The 22,947-nt window shown below is 48.2% G+C and overlaps 1 protein-coding gene across 4 annotated transcripts in view; it reads left to right on the plus strand.

Moving 5' to 3' along the window:
* Positions 1-22,947, plus strand: part of TUB (TUB bipartite transcription factor) — a 76,333-nt gene that overhangs the window by 31,251 nt on the left and 22,135 nt on the right. The window contains exon 1 of one of the 4 annotated variants that reach the window (XM_016147400.2): positions 20,185-20,560. The exons of the other annotated variants lie outside the window; for them this stretch is intronic. Coding sequence (XP_016002886.2) covers positions 20,523-20,560 — 38 coding nt within the window. The 5' untranslated portion in view covers positions 20,185-20,522. Of the gene's footprint in view, positions 1-20,184; positions 20,561-22,947 lie in introns of those variants that run through there. 4 annotated transcript variants of the gene reach the window in all.

Raw genomic sequence — 22,947 nt, forward strand, 5'->3', positions numbered from 1 at the left:
ACAGGCTGGGGGACTCAAGCACCAACGTGAAGCTGAAGAGTGTCGTGGAGACAGGGGGCAGTGAGACCGAGTCTGCCCAGGCCACGCCGGTGGCCGGGGTGTGGCCTTGGGCCTGGGGAGGGTCGCTGTTTGAGAGGAGGACGCAGCTTTATAAAATGACTCCGTAAGTATGGCCTAGGCGGGCGGGCCGCAGGCCCCCACTGCCCCACCTGGGATGCGGGCATGGACCAGAAGGCATCTGCAGCAGGTGACCCTGCAGCAGGCAGTGGGGGGACACAGAGAGCTGGGAAGCTACCGGTGTCAGGGAGACACAAGTGCCTGGAACCAGGAAGCCCAGGTGCTCTCAGGGGTCTGAGAAGGGCCTTGCCCTTGTTCTGGGCCACTGGGCATGGGCCTTCCCCTGAGGGTCATCTCTGTGTGTGTGTACACATAAGAGGCTGAAGTCTCTGCCGTGACTGCTGACTACAAGCCAGCTTTTGGCCCCAAATAAAAACCCTCTGAACTGAGGAACCCAGAAATGGAGGTCCATGATTTATTAGGCATCAAAAACCCTAATTAGTGATTTGCCTCATGCAAATAGAGTTTAAAATATATACATTTCCAGGCCCCACCCCTATAGATCCTAGGATGGGGTCCAGGAATCTCTACTTTTTAAAGCTCCCCAGGTGGTTTTGATGGACAGCTATAGCTGGGTGAGGAAACCATTGCTCTAGGGGGACACCGACCCTGGGTCTCTGCCTGTAGTACTGCCATCAGACACTCAAACTTTAGCTCTTGAAGATGTTTTGGTCCTCCAGAATCTGATGGAAGGGGAAGACCCAGCATGCCCTCAATAACCTCTTCCTGAGGCACAGAAGACTAAGAACGGTGCACAGGTGGGCCCTTGAGGGAGAAAGACTCAGGAAGGAGAGGGATGGAGCCTAAGGAGAAAAAATTCCTGCATCCCAGTGTCTGGGGCGTCACATGCAGGCCTGTGGCTCTTTGAGCCCAGGGAACCCAGGTTCACACCAGCCCCAACTCCGCCCCCATCCAGTCCTGTGGGTGAACCTGGCTCTTTTTGCATAGACATGAGGAAAAGAGAATAGAGGTTAGAGAGAGGACTTCCAGGAAGGAGAGCGTGCCCAAGGACAGTTACGAAATTTCATCAACAAAGTTCCTTTTTAACATTTTGAATGTTTTTAAATAAAGGAACCTATTTAATTTAAAATGATCTCAAAAGCCTTCCTATTTAATGCGAAGGTTACTGACTTAACCGAATCAACATGAAGTAACCAACTAAACATTTATTCGGTGAAGCTGGAGCTTGAGTTGCTCTGAGCTGGTTTATTTCCCGCCTGGCCTGCCCAGGGACACACATTCCTTTCTCCTGGCCCTGCACAAGTCCATGCCTCCTGGCTGTAGAGCGTCCAAGGTGCTCGCTCGACCCAGTTTGTTTAGTCAGTCCCCAAGTGCCGAACCGTTGGGCTTTTTCCAATTTCTTGCTATTATAAATATCACTGCTATGAATATTTCTGTACAAATTACTTTCTTGGTATTTTACTGGGAAGCATTCCCCAAGTGGAATTACTAGGTCAAAGGGTATGAGCGGTTTTATAGTTCTTGTCACATATTACTAAGTAGTTCTCCAGAAATATTGAATCCCTTTACCACAACACCAATCATGGATGACTGTCCCCACAGCCTTCTGATATCAAGGTTCATTGTTTTTATTTGTTTGGAGCTGTATTATTTTGTTTAGGTTTTTGCCATTTGGCCATATTGGTCAGGAACGATGCTGCCAAGTTTTTTTCAATGTGTGTGATTGTCGTGAGTGGTGGGGCGGGGTGTTCTCTGGAGGACCCTGAACATCATTTATCCTGCAGGGCTTATGGTGGCATTGGTCCTGAGTCAAAGAGCTGGACTGGAGCTGGGAAACAGAAAGCTGTCAGTTTCTAGACTTATTCAGACCCTCAGCCCCAGCCATAGGGCAGTGTGCACACCAAAGCCACAGTTCCAATGTCCTTAGGCTGAGCAATAAGTATGCTTTGAATGTAGCAGCACTTGTCTTGGGTAGAAGCCTTAGGTGATGAGGAGAGGGAAAACGTGTGGCCCCATGTTTGTCCCCCACCTGAGGGGCTCTGCTGGGGCACTGCACAGACACCTTCCCCAGCCATGATCTTCTCAGTACATGTTGTGCTTGTGGCTGTGACCTTGGGGATAAATCATATTTGGGGCTTTAAAGTACACTTCCCTGTTTGTTATCTTGATCCTAACAACCATTGGGGAGCTGTACCAAGAGTTTGTCCACTGTCTGTCAAACCAGGGCTTTGATGATGGCCAGAGGGGCCAGCTGGGTAAGGTCAGGAAGGCTGGGCCCTCGTGTCTTGGCTGAGGTCCAGCCATGGGGAACTTGGGACAAGGAGCGTGTTAGGGAACATTGACCTAAGCCAGGATCCAAGACTGTGGCCTGCGCATATTGTCAGCAGGTCTCTTCAGTGATAACCAGGACTCAGGATAGAGATGGTGAGATGCGGGGGCATGAAACCCAGTGATGGAAACTGGGGGACATGGCTGTTGTGGTAAGGGCCATGGGGCATCCTGGGATCTCAGAAGAAACAGGCCAGGTAAGAGAGGAGAATAAGTCCAGGCAAGCATGGCTGGTGGGCAATCAAAGTCACAGTGACAAAAGACGCAGAAAACTTCAGAACAGACTCAGATATGGACAAAGTATTCCAGATAGGACGGAGCAGTATGGCAGTTTGTGCAACCAAGGGGGTCTTGGAGTTTCTGTACCCAGGGCCTTTTCACATTGAAGCGGGCCACTGTGAGAAGAGAGGATGCAGGGTCAGAATATGATACACACAATAGGGTCCCATATCTTGGAGGAGAATTGTCAGAAGCTGGCCAGGGCATCAGTGTTCCAGCCTAGCACCTGGATTTGGGCAGGATTCCTGTCTGCAGAGGGCAAGCTGGTGTCATGGACATGGGGCTAAGGGTGAAGCATGCATGTTTCTGGGTAGCAAGAGCTGTCCTGGGCTCACCAAGGTTGTCCACGCTTTGGGCAGGAAGCAAACCCCGCTTCCCTTTCATTCTTAGCCTGTGGCTCAAGGGGTCAGGGCAGGTGGTAATGGACAGAGGAGATGTGGCAGGTGCCCCAGGACTGCTCAGATGGCAACTAGGTAGAGAAGTGTGGACTTCAGATTCAGACACCCTGGTCTGATCCTGGCACTAAACGTTACTGTGGGACCTCAGTTTAACATCTCTGAGCCTCAACTGCCGCTTCTCTTCTATAAAATGGGGATATTCATTATAGGGTGGTTGAAAACATTAAAATAGAAAAGAATACGTGTAAGTGCTCAGCACAGGTAGTTGTTGCTCACGAATGCCAGTTTCCTTCCTTTTGCCTCCTCTGGTACCTGGGGCAGAGTCAAGGGTGTCTGTAGAACCAGGCAGGCTTCCACCCCAGGCCTTGGACCGTGGAGTGAGCAAGTGGCGGGATGTGGAGAGGGAGCAGCATGCTCTGGTAAGCCCAGGGGCAGAGCTGGAATAGAGCCTCGGCTTCTGGTTAATCTGACCAAGGGAGTCATGGTGAATTTAGCCAGGTGAATGTACAATATGGGAAGCAGCAAGTAAATGAATAATTCTGGCAAGTTTATGAGCCTCAGTTTCCTTATTTGAAAAATGGGTATATTAATACCTCACTTCCAGAATTGTGTGAGTACTAGCAAAAATGCATGGAAAGCACTAGACCATTATGCACATAGTAGGAGGTTCATATGTATGTGACATTGTGGGTCTGTGGCTGCTGACACCTCAGGTTTATACCTCAGAATCATATCACTGGGAGGGATTTCTCTCTGTGACCCCAGGGTCCAGTTTGGGGTTTGACAAACACTGAACAGGGCATATGGTTAGCACTCTGGCTGATTCAGTCTGTGGCTAATTGTGTTGTCCTAGTGTTGGCTGAGGGGAGGGGGGATACTCAGCAGGAGGCTGCCTGATTCCCCTGGGACCTGTGGTGGGTCTGGGGGTACTGCCAGGGGCAGAATGGGCACATAGCAGTTCTTTTCTCTCACGCAAGGTATTCTGAGAGTGGTGAGTGCTAGCAGATCTACTCAGGCACTGGGCTAAGGTCACTTGGCACATAGTGGGACAGCCAGTGTTACCAGAGGCAGGCAACACAGAGATGAATGGAATCAAGAGGGGCCCAGCACAGTTGGCAGTGGGTGAGGATGTGGGGTGCCAAGAAACTCCTTGCCATCCAGAGGGGGCTGGACTTGAATTTGGCCATTAGACCTGTCAGTGACCTGTGTCCTGGTCTTGATCCCAGGCCTCATCTGTTACTGTGCAAGGGGGACTTGGTGATGGGCCTTGCTCTTCTCTGGGGACAGAAGGACCATGCAGAGGGGACAGAAGGACCATGCAGAGGGTCCAGGCAGCTTGGGGAGAATCAGACTGAGTCTGCTTTAGACTTCTCCTGGGGGCCACACCGCATGAGCACCATGGCTCTTGGGTAAGAAGATTCTAGTGTCCTGAATCCCAATCTGTCACCTGCAAGCAGGAGACCTGGGGCTAGTGCAGCCTATCTGACCTGCCATGTCCCTTCCTGTCAAATGCCCTCATGGGTCAGGTGCTGTGCTTGTGCCAGGCATGCAGCGGGGGACAGAATCAGACCTGGTCCCTGGGCCACAGAGCTCATGGTCTAGGAACCACACTAGTTATTACACCAGTCATAACTGGTGGTGTTTGGGGACTTCAGTAATGGTTACAAAAGCACTCTGAAGGGGCGAGAAGCCACTTGCACCTTCCAGGTGTACAGCCTGGGATGAGGGAATGGCCTGCAGTCCCCATCCTCTCTGGATCTGTGTGGCCCTGCCACAGCATGCACACACATGCGCGCGTGCGCGCGCACACACACACACACACACACACACACACATCTCCACTGTCTCTGTCTCTGACCTCCATTCTGAACCTCTCACTCCAACTGGCTCCACTCCTGCTTCCTGATCTGCTGCTCCCCATTCTTCCAGCATTTGGCTTTACTGGTTTGTCAATCTCCAGCTCACAGTTCTGGTTCCCTCTTCATAGTCACTCTTTATCGAACACTTAGGAGGGAGCATAATGGGATTGTTGAGCTGGTTTTCCCCAGTTTCCTTTCCTGTTCAGCAGAGTCAAGGAGAGCGCCTAAGGGAGTCACACTACCCTAGGTGTGGACTAGCTGTGTAAGGAATATGCTTTTCCTTTTGAAATCTGTTTCCTGATCTGTAGAATGGGAGTAATAATAGTACCTTCTCTACAGAGCTGCCATAGAAATTAAATGAGACCCTATATGCGTAGCTTTTAGCACAATGCCTGGCACATAGTAGATGTTTCATAAATGTTAGCCTCTGTTATTATTTTGTGCCTAACCTAAGAAAATATTTGGAGTAAACAGGAAGACTCATCCTCATTTGTACACTCAGCAAATATTCATTCATTCATTCATTCCTTCATTTAATTTATTTATTTCAGCAAAAATTTATTGATCTTCTGCTTCAGGGGCTCCCAACCCCAGACCGCAGACTAGTACTGGTCTGTGGCCTGTTAGGAACCAGGCCACACAGCAGAATGTGAGCGATGGGCTAGCAAGGGAAGCTTCATCTGTATTTGTAGCCACTCCCCAGCGGAGCATCACTGCCTCAGCTCCGCCTCAGATCATCATCAGGCATTAGATTCTCATAGGAGCACCAGTCCCTGGTGCTAAAAAGGTTGGGGACCACTGTTCTATTTTGTTCCAGTCCCTGTCATAGGTACTGGGGATACAGCAAGAACTGAAATGGAAAAATTCATGCCCTTGGGGAGCCTACATCCTCTTAGTTTCCATAGCCACAAACTCGAGCCTTTGCTGTCAGCCCTCCCCTCCCCTCCACTGAGGCAATCTCTCCTCCCTGTTTCCCTCAGCCTCAGCCTCCTCTTGCCGTCAGGACTCCCTGAATTTTATTTCCCGACCCCTCCTCTCCCCCAGCTCCATCTGTGCTCTTCCGCTGTTCTGAACAGTGGTGTCCTACAGATATTCACATCTAGCTTATCCAAAGTGGAACTCACCACATCCAACCCCCTGTCAAACCTGCTCCTCCCACTGTGTTCCCCGAGAGGGTCCCTGTCCGCTCCTGCCTTGCCTCAAACACGTGGCTGTCTCATCAGCATCGGCACCGCCACTTAGCGTTGCTCAGGCACTATTCTAAAGGCTTTCATTTATTAGTTCATTTAATCTCGTGTTATGTTTAAGAAGTAGTTTCAGTTGTTTGCGGGTGAGAAAACTGAGGCCAGAATGGTGAAATAAATACCCCAAGGTCACACAACTAGTCAGTGGCAGAGCCAGGATTAGGAGCACAGGCAGTGTGGCCTCGGACGCTGTCTCTAGAGGCTGAGCCTTTCCTGCCACTGTGCAACCCTGCCTGAGTCCTGTGGGCTTTCCTCAGCTGGGTCACTCACCCTAGTTCCCTTCTTGGGCACAGGCCCGCCCATGCTGGCCTGGGCTATTGAACCTGCTCACTGGTATCCCTGCGTCACCACAGACCCTGCTGCTAGGGCTGCCTGTGATCCACCCCCTCAAAGGCAGGACTGTGTCCTTTCCACCATGCCAGCAAACCCTGAGACTTCCCGGTGCTGAGATTCAAGACCAAACACTCAGCCTGGCCCCAAATAACACTCCGGACCCCCACTCCCCACCCCAACTCATTCCAGCTTGACACCACCCATCCCAGTGCTCTCCTGCCTCTGGTGTCTCCCTCACCCCCTCTACTTTTATTAAACTTTTATCTAGCCTCAAATGCCATGTCTGCTGCAGAGCCCTACCTGACCCCCCAGCCAGACCCCATTGCCCTCTGCCCTGGGTCCTCACAGCTCTGCTGCATCACTACTTGCTGGACTGATTCATTCCTGGTGTTATCCTTTGTTATGTTTGTGTCCATCCATGTCCTTCTCTACCCTGTGATCCTCACAGGCCAACACCATGTCTTATTCATCTCTGGATCCCAGTGACTAACGGGGTCAGAAACAGAGCGAGCCTTGCCACTGAGATGACGAGAGCTGGCCTACAATGTCGCTTGGCGATTTGGGTCCAGAAAGGTCCAAGTGTTTTCTGTTTTCCCATCTAATTCTGCTGTAGAAACCAGAAATGGGAACTGATTCCCATATTGTCACACCGCAGGATGGCTGAACTGGAAGGCCAATAGAGGTCATCTGTGTTAATCCTTTATCTTTGAGATGTTGGACTGAGGCCCAGAAGGGGAAAGACCCTTCAGCAGGCAGAGGTTGTGACTAGAATTCAAACCCCTGGTTTTTAGATCATGGTACTTTCTGCTTTGCCAAACCGTTCTATCTTTTCTTTGCTCCTTCTCCATGTACACTACCTAGTATAGTAATCACAGTCACTGAAACCGAAAATCAGCCCACGATCTCATAGCTCTGGAATATTTCCTTCTCCCATCCCAGATAATGACACGCACACTTCATTTTACATATTTGTCACCACATTTTTGCACTCTCGTTTTCTTTTTCTTCTTTTTTTTTTTGTAATTAACAATTAAATTAAGTTCTTATAGAGAACGAGGCATATTTCTGGGTTGCTTATTTTCTTCCATTGAATTTCATGTGAGATTTATGTTGGTCACCACATTATTTTAGTTGCTGTCCCTTTGTAAAATAGTTTGTTATCTAGTGGGACTGGATAGCATTATGAGGATATTCCTTGCTTCTCTTACCTAGCTTTTTTATTTTTTCCTCCAGATAATCTTTACCTGGGTTATCTAGAGGAATTAAGGGCAGGGAAATTTTCCCAGGCTTCCCTAATCTTGGGCATTGACACAGGTCAATTGGACACTCTTAACTCACAGCTCTGAAAAGGGAAAATTGGCCCATTGATTGGGTGAAATAGGCAAAAGGGAAGTACTGGCTCCAACTCCCTGACCACCCCCTCCCTCACGGCTACTGTCCTGGGATGTAGGGCAGGATGTCCGCACAGCGTAGGCATGCCCCTTCAGAATGAATAAAGCTGGGACTTGTCATCGCTCAGCAACTGGCTTTCCCTGAGACTGGGAGGCTCTGGGTAGCTTCCTGTGTAGAATGGGAAATCGAGGGAGCAGGCCCAACTCACGTCTTCTGCACATGCATCCCCATGCTCTGCAGCATTCCTGGGCTAGCTTCCTGGAGAGTCTGGCTCCACCCTTAGGCCTTTTGGCTTTGGTGTAAGAGTCTGCCTCTCACTTCCCACTCTCCCAAAGTTGTTATCTCAGAAAGAACACCTTACCTCTTATTAGCTTATTTACTCCCATGAACATTCACTTGAGTTACAAAGTGGACACCTAGTTAATATCACTGACCCAACTGCCTTGTGAGACAGAATTTAGGAGCACTGTTGTTGATCGACAGCAAGTCAAGGTGGTCACTTTGGCTTTCTTATCGTAGAACCTGCACTCACAAACCATCTTGGAGCTTGTCCTCCTTTTCTTAGACCATCACCAAAGAGAACCTTAAGAAATTCCTGTATATTTTCAAGTTTCTGAATCCCCTTGGAATTTTTGCTTTGAACTAAATGAAGTCTAATTTAGGAAGAATTACTATCACTCGTCTTCTTATAATGTAGGGATATATTAGGCATCTCTATTTATTTAAATTCTTTTTATAAATCTCAATTATATCTTATAATTTTCTTCCTGTGGATCGCAAATATGTCTCATTAGTATTATTTTAAAACATTTCATACATAACCTTGCCATTGTAGATGATACCTTTTTCATTTTCATTTTCTAAATTATTATTATGTTATAATAGTAGTAGAAATGTTATTGAATATTTTCTTTTTATTTGGTGACTATTTTTCATGGTAAGGCTCGGCATTTAATTTAATTTATCTCTAATACTTTTAACAATAAATGTTGAAGCTGACCATTTGCATATTCTCTCTAAACAAGCAGATAGCTTTGGAAAATTTTTGTTTAATTTAGGAAATACCTAATATTTTCGCCAACTCTTTTTTCATGAATGTAGAGGTTCATTATTTATGTTCACTTTCAATGACACTTGGAAATAGCTGCTAAACCAAGTTTCTTGAAATCTCTAGATGTTTGAATCAGAATCAAGCTCAATGTTTCAGTTTTTCTTTTGTAAAAAATGTAAGCAAAAACTATAAAGCCATTCTTATTAAATTATTTTTTGTTTTGGAAAGTATAGTTATTTTTATAAATACATGCTTTTATTCTTATATCAGTGGCCTTGATATTTCAAATGGATTATTAAATACCTTTTTTTCCTGTTTTGATTTATAGTACAATAAGTATTGACAGATTAGAGCATCATTTTATTTCCTTGGGCATATTACTTATTTTTTTAAAAAAGGAAGGTTGGATTAGATTTCATTTTCTCAAAATATCACCTAAAATGTTCTGTAATAATTTACTTGGAGTGCTTATTAAAATATAATCTATGAAAGAAAGGCCAATCGTAGGAGGGACCTTGGGGATTTTTCAGGTTTATTAAAATTTGAGTGCTATTGATCAGACGACCTTTAATATTTTTAGGAATATTTTTTATATTCCTAAAAAATAATCTTTAGTGTCACTGGAGTTAAAAACAAGTATTTTTATCTGATGCCTTGATGATAATATAAATACATAATATTCCAAATATTAATCTCCTTCAGTTCAGACATACTTATAAGACAAGCTTTGTGAATTTTAACTTTCATATCTATGAAACATTTCTCCTCCTTTCACTTCCAATTCACCAATGAATCATCCCACAGCGGCCTTCATTGCAAGCTATATAGGAATAAAGTACAAGGGTACCAGGGCTCTGTTTGTCTTAGCATCTGTTGAACTAAAATAAGCCTCTTTTCTCCAGATCAAATCTTTCCTGATAATTTTTCCTTTATTTTATTATTTTATTTTATTTTTAATTATAGTTGACATTCTCAGGCAACTTTATTGAACTTCCTGATTCTAGAGGTTTTCTCATTGTTTTCCTTAAGTTTTCTCAGGATCCCAATACAGTGTGTCATTTGCAATAATATGAATTATGACTCCACCTTTTTGATATAGTAGACTAATGACTATTCATCAATGTCACCCTCAGGAACTTAAAAAAAAAAATACTGGTAGCTGAACCACAACTCTGAGCTCAGCAGTAGGGCCTGGGATTGGGAGGGGTCTGGGGGTGGGGGCAGATTCCAGACCAAGGAGACAGTATCTGTAGGGGTAGGAGAGCATGAGCTTGGCTTGTCTGAATGCAGACCAGTATGGCTGGAGAGCAGAAGCTGGATCGGGTTAGTAGACACTTAAAAATTTTTTAGTCTGTGAGCAAGGGAATTCAGTGAAAGATTTCAGGCAGCAAGTAGATTTGCTAGATTTGCATTATGAAAAGATCACTCTCACTGCCATGTGAGAACAGACTGCAGGGAGGCCAGAGGGAAAGGGGGTGCAGATCATTATAGAACAGCTAACTCCTACATCTCCTTGCTGTGTGCCAGGCATTATTGAAGTGGTTTACATATATTAAGTTTTAAGTCCCCAGGTTCACAAGGAGTTCATGGCAAAGCCTGGTTTGAAACTACAGATCTAGAGTCTATGCTCTGAAGCACCCTAGCATGCCACAGATGAAGTAGTTTGGATGAGGGTGGTGGCCTTGGAGACAGTGAGAGGGGGACCAATCGAAGAGATACTTAGGATTTAATATTGACTGGACTTGGAGATGGATTGGATATTTGGCAGGGTGGGGGGAAGAGGAGATATTAAGGTACCAGTTTTTCCCCATATCTGTGGCCATTTGGACTCTCTTGGGACTTGTCCATGCACTTTTCCACCGGGTCATTCATATGTGTTTATCACCTCTACTCTTTTTCATGAGGAGGGAGGGAGAGAATTCAGACTCAATTTTCAGGGTACATTCTGCACCTCTCATCTGTCTTCTGGGTATGTGACTGGGTAAGGGATGAATCTCTGCTAATCATATCTTTTATTTCGGGGTGTGAGAACAAGGTGGCCTGGTGTGGTGTTCTCCACTCAGCTCTCCCAGGACAGTTGGGGTGGGAGGTGGGATATGGTTGTTCTTTTTATGTAAATTGTCAGACAGGGCCCTAGGTAATGGAACTCTCGTGATATTGGGAGCCGTAGACATTAATTCAACCCCCTCATCTTATAGACCGATACATTGAGACCAAGAAAATTCGGAGAGATTTGTCTGTGGTCATGTAGAAAGCCAGGGACCTGGGCCTAGAACTCAGGTTTCCTGATGTCCAAGACCTGAATGGCATCTTTGGATCAAGTGATGATGTTAGTTAGTGACATCACTAAATGTCTAGTCACCTGCCCTGGTGGGTGCCAGGGGTGGAGCCTATATTACGTCAAAGCCAAAAGATGGGATGGGACAAAACTAAGAATAGGTTGGGTCGAGCAAGAGAAATGGGTACGGAAATGGGTACATGAAAAACAGAGAGATTGAGATGCACGTATGGGGAGCTAGGATCCAACACAGATTGCTGGGGCATTTTAAAGCAGGTAGTCACGAGGCTGGGACACAGCAGAGGAATACACAGTGCCTCCCAGGGCTCTTCCCTTTGGGGAATGGAGGCCTCAAAAGTCCATTCTGAGTGCCAGCCCAGCTGGACCATCTCCAGGGAGACCCCAGAAGTCCCAATGAGTGTGAAGGCCAGGAGAGGGCCACCTGGCCTTCAATGTCTCAGTCAGAATTTGGAGCCTCATCTCACTGAGAAGAGCCTTTGTCCCTGGGGCACCCACTCCCTGCTAGCCTCAGGGTGGCAGGATGAGGAAGGGGCCAGGAGGGTGCTGCCCGCAGAGGAAACATGGGAGGAAGGTGAGCTGTGATGAGGACCGGAAATTAGGGAGAGAGATCTGAAGCAGCCTGGAGCTGGAGAAAGTCAGAGGTAGATACCGCGCCCCAGCCCTGCCAGCATTGGGTGTGGTCTCACCCAAAGAAGTCTAAAAGAGGGCTGCACGTGACCTCCTTCCCATGCCGCATCAGAGAAGCCGAGGGGGCCCTCTCTTCCCTCCTAGAGCTCAGGCAGGGCAGCCGCTGAGACTGCCTGTTCTCGTCCTCATCTGAGATGGGCCCAGGCCCCTGGGCACAGGCCTTGGCCAAGGCTGAGTAAGTCCTTGTTGTCGTGACCACCCACAGTGCTTATGCTTCCTTCTGTATAATAGCTCCTCAGGGTTGCTGTGAGCAATCAATGAGATAATACATGTGATGCTTAGCACAGTGCCAGCCCTACTCAAGGGCTTAATAAGTGGGAGCTCTAATTACTAAACGTTGTCACATCTCCGTGGTGCTTTGGACTTCCGACACAGCGGTCACAGGATCACGTTCCTTCTCTCAGTTCCATCTCACACACCCTGTGCAGTAGGCAACATATGCGTTGTGACCACTTAACAGATAAGGAAACCAAGGTGGGCCCAGTGGGTGATCCCTGGCCACCCAGTGAGCTAGCATCACAGAACAAGAATTCAGCTCTCCCAAGTCTAGCATGTTCTCATTGTTCTGTGTTTCTTTAATAAAATACAAGACTTTTATCTTTGTTCCAGGGTTGAGCAAACTATAATCATCTTTTCGTCTCCTAACAGCCCTGCTCTAAAGAGTCAATTGTCAGAGAAATTTAGCGTTGGAAGGTAGCCTCTGAGATTGTACTACCTGCTGATTTTCATGGGGCACAGTGAGGCAACAAAATTACTCGAGGTCACACAGCATATTTGTGATAGAGTCAGGGCTGAAATCTGGGTCTAGTGTTCTTTCCTCTATACCTGCTGCCTCTATAGGTCTTGGAAATTTTATCCCCCTTTCAGAGATGGGAAAAACAAACCAGAGAGGTAAAACAACTTGACTCTAATCTCATAGTACCCCCTTTCAGGATGCTGCTTCTTCAGTGACCTGATAGCCTTAGAGTCTGGTATTTGTAAACCATTAGCAGCAAAAGGGAAAAGCCATGGAGCAAAAAGATGATGTTTGGGGGTAATAAACTTTGCCAGTAATTTAAATTGCATTTCAAGGTCTGAGTCTTATCGCTAGAGAGATTGGTTTGCGGATTCAGAGTAGAATTGTTTAAAAGGCATTTCACATTTTAAATAACCATGGTTTTCTCAGATGAGGGGGGAAAAACAGGTCAAAAATGCAAATTCATAAGCTTTACTGAAAGGTTACAAAATAAAATGTTCTTTGCTGGAGGATGTAAGAGCAGTGGCTTTCTGTTTGACAAGAGAGGGCTCTGCTAGATAAATCCTGTGTTATGAACAAATGAGAGCTCCCTCCTTCTCTTCCTGATCAGCTTAATTCCTTGTTGCTTATCTGCAAATCCAATAATGCTGGTAAAACAAACCCCTCCTGCAGGCTGAGCACAGGACATGGGTGCTTCTCCCCAGAAGCCCTTCCTATTTATAACCTCAGCACCTTGGAGAGCTGAGCTTAGAAGCCCTGTGGGGAAGTGGGCATGAGGACCTGGTTAAGAACAGTGGAAGTTTCCCTTGGACTGGGCTGCTGTGCTTCAGCTCTGAGTCTCCAGCCCCCAGCCTGGGCCCTCTGAGCTGGAGACACTCAGCATATCCTCAAAGTGGAGCTGGCCAAGTGAGGGAGGAGCAAGTATTAAGGTTTAGCTGCCTTCCCACACTGCCCTTGCTCTCCTCCGAGATAAATAACCTGGCTCAAAATCACAGATGTTTTTTATGCCCATGTACATTAGAGTGTGGCCAGCTGGCTAATATATCATACTACACTACGTAACTAAGGATATTTCAACTACATGCTTTTAAAATAGTATTTATTTATTTACCAAAATCCACTGTGCATCCATAGTATTTATTATCTGTCTCACCAGCCATGGTGATGGGGGTATTGTTGGTGCTGTTTAGGGGTCACTAAGAGATCTTAGGAGCCAAAAGGTGGAGTTAAGAGGAATCCCGAGCACCTGGAAGGAGGACCTACCCAGAAAGGATAATGTGGTCTCTAGGGTGGGCTCATCTAGTCTGTGTCTTTCTCAACCTGGGCAACTTTTTATTAGGCCATGCATGTACCTGCCAGTGCATGGAGCTTTTTTATAGGACATTATACTTCTCTACAACGTTGTATCCCATCTCATAAACCTGTTCCTCTGTCATTAAATTCCAGATAAAGGATGCTTGATTACCCATCCTATGAACACAGAATTATTTGCTCAACCAAGTCCCAATTGGTAAACATTTTGTAGCCCCCACTCCTGTCAGTTTCCCCCACTAGAAAATAAGGCTGTGATGGCTATCTCTGTACATAAACTTTTGGGTCCATTGCGTATTTCCCTTGGCTAGATTTCTAGAACAGGGATTACTGAGTAAAAAAGCTCAGGCTGTCATCATATGACTTTGTCTAGAGGACAGCAGTTAAACTTGTGGGCTCCAGAACTCTTCGCTGCCTGAGTTTGAATGTGAACTCTTTTACTTATTATCAGTGTGACTTTGAGCAGGTTATATAACCTGCTCTTCATCTGTAAAATGGGGATCATAATAGTATTTACCTGAAAGTGTTGTGAGGGTTGAATGAGAGAAGCCATGTGTAAATGTTAGCTTCAATAGGCATGACTCATGAGATGTGATCATAAAGCAAACTTTATTTTTGTCTCCCATGGTCTTTTTAACGTTATTCTATGGGGCTGTTCCCTGCCTCCCACCCCCAAACCTAGATGAAATGGAAGGTAAGTTTCATAGCTTTTCTGATTATTTCCAGGTAACCAAAGGTCATTCTGTCAGTAAGTAGTATGTCCTGCCTGTTGTCATAAAAAAAATCTTTAAACTTCAGTGACACAAACTCCTCTTGGCCACCGTGGTCTGCTACAGGCCATCTACCTACAGGAGAGGGTCCAGCTTGCAATTCTAACCTTTTCCAGAGTCCCAGGTGAAGGCAGGGAGGGGCAAGAGAAGAGTAGAGAGGCAGAAAAGGTCTTTCCTGACTGATAACTCTGATGAGCTGGTGTCACACTGTCTGGCCTCTCACTTGGATGCTTCTGTGGGTTCTTGGGGACCATTTTATCACCGGGGTGTCCCCCTCAAGCCCAGCTCCCTTGATGTGGGTGATGCTCTCTCCCGATAGCTTCATACAATACTATGGTTCCTTTCTCAGGCCCTGGGAAACCTGGACTTGTCCCTTCCCCCAGTATCATCTTCCTTCATGAGGGGACCCTCTGGGTCTCCCCCTCATCTAAGATGATTACATCTGGTCTTCAATGCTGGAACCTCCACTTGCCCACAAACCTGTGAGCACAGGCTGAGCCTAAAGCAGCAACATCATTTTGGCCCTTGAGGCAGCCAGACCTGTTCTTTGGATTACCCAGGCATGAATCATTTGCCCATGTACGGTGGCCCTAAGGCCATCGTGGTCACATATTAAGCTCTCTCAGGGGGTCTCCTTCAAGCCCTACTCTCCATAGCACCCTTCACTCCTCCCACTTAGGGCTCACTGGACCATGAGAGTTCTCTCCAAAATTCCTCTTAAACCTTCAACAACTGTTTCTTCAGCCTCTCACATTTTTTATGTATTAGAGATCCAGGTTTTCACTGCATCTTTTCCAAGTCCTGCTCGGTGTTACCCACCTCATTTTGGAATGTGATATCTATTAACTTGGAACCTCAACTGAGGAGTTCCATTTCATCATCCTATGCCCATATTTGTTTTTACGCAACATGTAGAGGGTGCCAAATATAAAGCATGAACTGAACAAATGACAGTCATGAGTGATTCAATCTCACAAGCTCTGCATTTGTATTCAGTTCATCACCATTGCATTTGGTTTTAAACCTATTACCTTGTTTAATGCTTTATAAATTTTATGTTTCCTTTAGACTATGCTTGTGTGTTTGGGTGTGTGTGTGTGTGTGTGTGTAGAGAGAGAGATTTTTATTTGCTATTATCTTCTGCAGTGATTTGGAAAATAGACATATTGTTTTTAATTCTAGTGTTTACCCTACATTTTTCAAAGACATCAGTAAGCCTATGTTATCTCACTTTCATCATGTATAAAAAGGCAACGTATATTCTGTAGTTAGTTAAATGGGAATTTCAGAGGGCACTGACTGGCTGTCCACACTTATGCTACCATCTTGCCATGATGTCTGTCCAACGGCTTTGAAAACGCACTGGGGCCTGGGTTTAGGGCCTGCTAGCGCATCTCTGTCCTGAATTTTCCCAATAGCCAGCTAACAGTTTTTGATACCTGTGGCTTTATCTTCCTTTATCTTTCGTTTTGCTCCCAATTATATCTTTCTAAAAGTCATATCTGGGCAAGTTACTCTTGACTTAAAACTCTTTAGTGGTCCCTGGTTGGCTATAGGATAAAATCCAAACTCCCCAGCCTGATTGGAGTTCAGGGTGCCACATGATCTGGCCCTGCCTTAACTTTCCCGACCCATCTCATGCCACACTGAACCATTCATTTACCTGCCACCACACTGATTTGCATCAAGCTTTTCAAGTGCATTGGCCACAGAATCTCATATCCCCATGCCTTTGTTCACGTCATTCTTTTTGTCTGAAGTACCCTCTGGGCAAAAAGCCCAGCACAGTGCCTGGCCAGTTATAGAATCTTGAAAGCAGTTAAGCTTTCCTATTCCTTTCTTATCAGTCTCTCAAAATCCTACTCATCCTTCAAGGCCCAATTCAACTGTCATCCTTTTTCATTCTCAGGAAGGGCTTGTCCTAACTTGACTTCTCTCCCTCTGGTACCATTGACTGCCCCTCCTCTGTGTCCCTCACCCGCAGCACTTCATACGCCTGTATTGTAACACTAGCTTCCTGTCTAGTGTGGTGCTTCCTGTCTCTCCTGCCAGACTGACAGCTCCCTGAGAGCAGGACTCGGCCTGGCACCTGCCAAAGCCCTCATGGATCTTTGAGCCTGGTTGGGTCTAGTAAATGTTTGACTGATTCGAATTACTTTCCTCAGACTGCAAATATATAGCACCAAGTTACTAGACAGGGCACCTTGGGATTTGGTGCTCAATCTGAATAGATATTCATTTATTATTCATATCCTTTTGCTTCCAAAATTGACCAGAGGCGGCCCAGACTCAATAAAAATGTTAAATTAGAAATAGAAAATTTAAGACTCCACGTAGAAATAGCAAGTTGCCAAAATGCTAATCTTCCTTGGGTGAGCTAGTCTTGCTGAGGGCAGCTTGCACTGGGTTCCTCCAGCTGGGGTGGCAGATGTGAGGGTCTCTCTCAGGCCGCTTCAGTCTGCATGCATTCCTTCACCCCTCTCACAAACCATGGCTATGTTTGAAAATGCCTAAGATGCAATGAGGATAATTTAAATTCACAGCAAATATCTCACCCTTGCAGGGTTTGGACAGATGGTGAAGAGGGTGCACTGGTCCTGCTCTGTGGCAGTGGTTGTAGCAATTACCTTGTTCCTTGGGCCAAATTTGAAAAACTTAAGTCCTTCTTCAAGGGTCACTGAATAGCACAGATGTATTTCAGCCATGGCCTAGGACAGTAGTCCTCACATGGCTTTCCAGAGTGGCATTTTGAAAGAAGCCGAGGGCATACACTTAAATGGCATTTGAGCAAGAAAACCCATTACCAGTTTTGAGTTGAGTATGAACACTCACACACCCCTTAGAACTCACAGAAGCACACACTTTGATCCTCCCCATGCATACACATTAGCATGCCATCCAACAGATGTTCTTGTGCAGACCCATTCAGACCGTAGAGCCACCTCACATACACCCACACCCACACCCACGCTCATGCACTCTCACCTACACATGCATACACCGGCTCACAGTCCCACTGGCTCCCACACATCCCATGTCCACACACACAGCCTCTGCAGGAAGAGAGACATGGAGAGCCATCTTATTTTTGCACCTCACTCTGCCTCCAGAATTTGTTCTCTAAGGACTGAACCTAAAGTGTCTATTTAATAGATTCAATTACTCTAGGCTCCTGAGACCTTCCAGCTTGATTCTGATTGCTTAAAAGTGTCAGATAATTAGAATAAAGGGGGAAAGCAGCCTCAAATTCTTGAAGAGGAAGTCTTCTAGGCTCTAGTCAGCTATTTGCAGCTTTTGGAGGGGTAATCTAGAGCAGGGGTCCCCAACCTCCCCAGGCCACGGAGCAGTAGTGATCCGTGGCCTGTTAGGAACTGGGCTACACAGCAAGAAGTTAGTGGCCGGCAAGAGAGTGAAGCTTCATCTGTATTTGCAGCCACTCCCCAGTGCTAGCATCACTGCCTCAGCTCCACCTCAGATCATCAGGATTAGATTCCCTTGTGCCAGAAAGGATGGGGACTACTGGTAAAGGGCTAGCTGGGCTGGCCTCTTGTGTCTCTTCAGGGCTCTGTCCATGGGTCCTGGGTCCTTAAGGTTAGAGGCCCTTAGGTAGTGCTTTCCCATGCTGCCTTGAGCTCTAAGGCAGGGACAAGTCCCTTTCTGCTGCCCTCCTGGGAGCCTGACAAAGCTGAAAACAGAGGCCCAGGCAAAGTCTCCCAGTAGGCAAGCAACAGCCCAACTTTCTGCCCCTGGTCCCCACTCCAGGGTGATTATTTTGTCTGCTCTCTGTCCTCAGTGACAGTGATAGTTCTTGGAAATTGAAAAATAATCAGAAGTCACAGCCTTCAGAGAGTGTCAGTGCAGTGCCAGACAGAGATGGATCTCACGGACCTGTCCTGCACTCCAGAAGCTGGGAGAGACAGGCTGGGTGCTTGTGCGTGCATGTGCACTATGTGAACTATGATAGGCAAGAAGGAGGCTAAGGGCAAGAGCTCTGGATCCAGACTACTTATGTGTGAATCCCAGCTTGACCACTAATGGGTCGTGCGACTTTGGGCAAGATCTTTGCCTTCTCTGTGCCTATTCTGCTGTAAATGGGTACGATAATAGCATCTTACCTTCTAGGTTAGTTGTGAGGATGAAATGGCTCACAGTATATAGATATACCTATCACAGCTCCTGATGCTCAGCAAATGCTCCAAATATCTTGGTTATTGCTTTCATAGTCAAAGACAAGGCCAAAAGGCTGGGAGAATCCTAGCTGGAGTCCTGGCTGTGGGCCCAGGGCAGTATGATGGGGCCTTCCCTCAGCCCAGCTGGTTCTCACACTCGCTCCCACCCAGTCATGCAGTCATGACAACCTTCTTAGCACCAGAGAATCCCTGCATGGACATTCTTCTGACATGGTTGGGGCGGGGGTGCAGGTGGGTGGGTGCTGTTGAATCCAGGGTGCACATGGGAATGCCTACATATAATGTGGAGACTGCCTTTAAGCAGACGCCTCCCTGATCACCTGACTTCAGCCTGCTTCCATAGCCCAATGCCCTCCTCCCACCCCTGTGGATTCTCTGCCCTTCACCTCAACATCCCATGCCTTGCTTTAAAGTGTTAAAGTTGGTGCTGGTCACAGCCAGGACTTCTTCAGCACTTGGAGACTTTAAGATGATCATTTTTGAGAAGTTTTTGCTCCTTTTAAGTGTGGCTTTGGAGGGCAGAGACCCTGGTTCCATTTCAGTTCCATCGGCTTCCTGGCTTTATGTTCTTGGGTATCTTAGCATTCTTAAGGTTTTATTCTCTTGGAACTAGAGATAAGTACTTGCCTCTCGAGGCTATTGTGAAGATTAAATAATATAACTTTATAAAGGCCGGGAATGCAGTAGACAGTAAATGTTATCCTTCCCTTGATTGCTATAGCTTAGACGGGAAGGAGTTCTCTGCTGTGAGGAATCACCTCCTTTACTAAAACCGAAGCAAGAAGGCTCCCTTGGGGAAAGTGAGAACTTGGGGGAGGGGGAGCGACTGGAAGGAGGGAGGGCCAGCCTCCGTGATTAGGACCTGAAGATTCCCAAGGACCTTTTTTGGCCTCTGCTGGCAGCATCCCCTTCCTGCACAACCAGGTCTCTACCCGCCCCTACTCTCCCCCCCCCCCCCGCCCCCGTCCCCAGAGTGAGCTGCGGTATCCCATCCCTTAGTGGAGACAGGTAGGTAGGTAGGTGTTAGAATTATCCCAGTTTCACAGAGAAAGAAACTGAGGCTCGGAGACCCGCCCAGTGGCAGCGCAGTCCCAGGGTGGGCGCCGGCGCGAGCGCAGTCACGTGTGTGGAGCCTCGCTCCCGGGGGTTTCGGGAAGCAGGCTCGGGCGTTTGGGACGCAGAGGCCGGCCTAGGGGTGGGGTCTCCGCCGGGGCGGAGCGAGGGTGGAGGGGCAGGCGCCGCAGCCACGCCGCGCTCCATCCTTCCGCGCGGGCCGAGACCCTCTTTGCACGCAGGGCGGCCGGGCCCGCCTCTCCCGCCTCCACGCGCGCGCGCGCCGCTCACGCGCCCGCGTCGGCCCCGCGTTCTCGGCCGCTTCTCCCATCGCACCGCGCCGGCAGCGCTCGCCGAGCCCGCGGCCGGGGCCCTGGCGTGCAGCGCGGGCCTCAGTGGGGCCCAGCGCCCCGGCTCGGGAGGATGCGGCCCGGGGCGGCCCGGGAGCTGAGCAGGGCGCCCGCGCCGGCCCCCAGCCTCCGGATCCGCAACCGCTGCCCCGCCCCCGAGAGACATGACTTCCAGGCAGCATTCCGACTGGATTCCCTACAGGTACGCGGGCGCCGGTCCCCACCCTCTCTTCAACTCGGGGATGCGGCCCACTACCCTTTAAAGGGTCGCGTATGTGCACAGAAGGCGTGAGGCAGGGTCGAGGGCGTCAGACCCAGGGCAGGCTGGGGACACCGGTCTGGGGCGCGGGGCACCTATACCCTTCCCATCCAGCCCAACACCGGGGTCGTGAGGTTGGAGGCACTGGTCCTTCCTTCCCCAACTTTGGGGGCCCCCGTGGACTGAACCTGCCTGCCCTGCGCCACTTCTTACCCACCAGGGTTGCTGGAAGGGGCCAGTGCCCTGAGCCTGCCTGGGCCTGGCAGCTTCGTGTTGCCACCTGGGGAGGGAGCGCACACTGCCATGAGCCCCCTCTTAGGCTCTGCACACTGGGTCACATGTCATGATAGCAGTGCACACACCCGTAATCTGCAGGCATGCACCCACAGGACGTTGGTGCACTGGGTCAAAAATGCTCCTGCTGGTCGGTTCACACTCTCAAAGCGAGAATTCCTGGAGACAGTTATTCCGAACCAACTGCACAGGCGGCTCACATACACATGCACCATTTCTCTGTCCACACATGCATACACTCACATAAGTGTAGTGCTACATACCTGTGCACATACACATCCTGTGTTTGGAGAATACCTGACACCTACTACCTACTCACAAATACTACTCATGTCTTTCAGATACTCAGAAATACACTTGCTAACAGTTGGACACACACCAACTCAAAATACCTTGATTTGCCTTTACCTGCACAAGAGCACTCAGCCACCCAGGCACACTGAGGAAAGCACCGCCACCCTGTGATCCCAAATGCTATGGGCTGTCCCAAGGACAGCTGGGTCTTCTCACCTGTGGTGGGAGGAGGGAAAGCGGTCTCTGGGGCTTCACACAGGTGCAAGCCTTTCCCCATCCACTCTACCCCATTCTCTCCATTACCACTAGAAAAGAGCTTATTGCCATGGCAGCACAAGATCCTTGGCCACCCATTGGTTCCTTGGTTGCCATGGGCTACAGAGCTGCCTGGAGGCCTCCCAGAGAGGCATGTGTGTAAAAAGGGTCCCAGACTTCCAGGGTCCACTATGTTCTTGCCTGCCCAAGTACACATGCCCGTGGGTGGTGGGACCAGATCTTTAAGACCTGCCTTGTAACTGCCTGCTCTCTGGAAGGGATCTGATTCTGGTCACTGATAGAGAATAATTCTGACAGCTCTTCTGTGAGTCTGTCCAGACAGCGTCCAAAATGGAAACCAGCTGAAACCGCCTGAGGCTTGTTAAAGCAGATCCTTCTGCAAACAAGCACCTGTCACTGTCCTGGAGATTCAGGGTTTCTCTTGCAAATTGTTGTTTCTAATTTTGGTTCCCTTTGGGGCGTCAGGGTTTCCCAGGTTAGAATTTGTGGGTGCCCTTCCCACCAACATACAGCTCACCCATAGGGTTTCCTGCAGACATGCAGTCACACCTCAGAGCTTCACTTAGACCAGGGAGATATTCCCATCAGGGGACTGGGCTGACTCAAAAGAGTTGCCACCCCACACAGGGCATTTAGGCTAGGGGCGCAGGTAGTTCCTGGACTATCCTGGCTTTCTTGACATATGTGAGCTGACCTTCTAGAAGATAGTACAGCTCTACAAAGTACTGTTAACCTTTTCTTGCCACCTAGCGGAGGTGCCTGGATAGCTCCTGTGGACTGATGGTGTTTGGTACTGTGGAAATACCTGTATGGGGATACATGTGGCAGAGTGGTGGCCACTGACTTAGGAGGGAGGGAGAGAGGGAACAGCACTGTGGCTGTGGATATGATGGCATGTCTAGGATCTGGCTGGCTGGGGGCCAGACCAGCTCATGGTTCAAGGAAGCCTCTCCCAGGAGCCAAGGACCAAAGCAAGTTGTAGAGTGATCTCATGGGTCTTAGAAAAAGTTAGCCTCAGACTGGGGAGGGTTAAGCCTGCCTCTGGGAAATGGAGACCTAGGGAAGTGGATCATCTCTGGGAAATGCTCTCTTCCAGTGAGTGCCTAGGGCAGTGGCATTGTGCTGCGAGTGATTTGGCACTTGCCCGGCCCGGGCCCAATTCTCTACCTCCATTCCTTTCTTGGGCGCACACTGTCCACCTGGAGTACAGCACCCTGCCACCCTGAAAGCCTAGCCCTACCGAGCAGTTTGATACTTGTGCGGCCCTGCCCCACTTGCTGTCCTATTGCTCTGTCACTCTGCCAGGATCTCTCCCGCTTTGCTGGGGTCTTTCTGAGGATGCACTGAGCCTGGGAAGGCACCAGACCTGTAGCGTAGGCTTCCAGAATGGGGAAACCTGGGCTGAGAGGAGATGCTCGTTGCCTCTTGCATTAACTGGGCTGCTTATTGCAGTCACAGCCACATGC

Source organism: Rousettus aegyptiacus, unplaced genomic scaffold, assembly GCF_014176215.1.
Source record: "Rousettus aegyptiacus isolate mRouAeg1 unplaced genomic scaffold, mRouAeg1.p scaffold_m13_p_5, whole genome shotgun sequence".
Taxonomy (NCBI): Eukaryota; Metazoa; Chordata; class Mammalia; order Chiroptera; family Pteropodidae; genus Rousettus; species Rousettus aegyptiacus.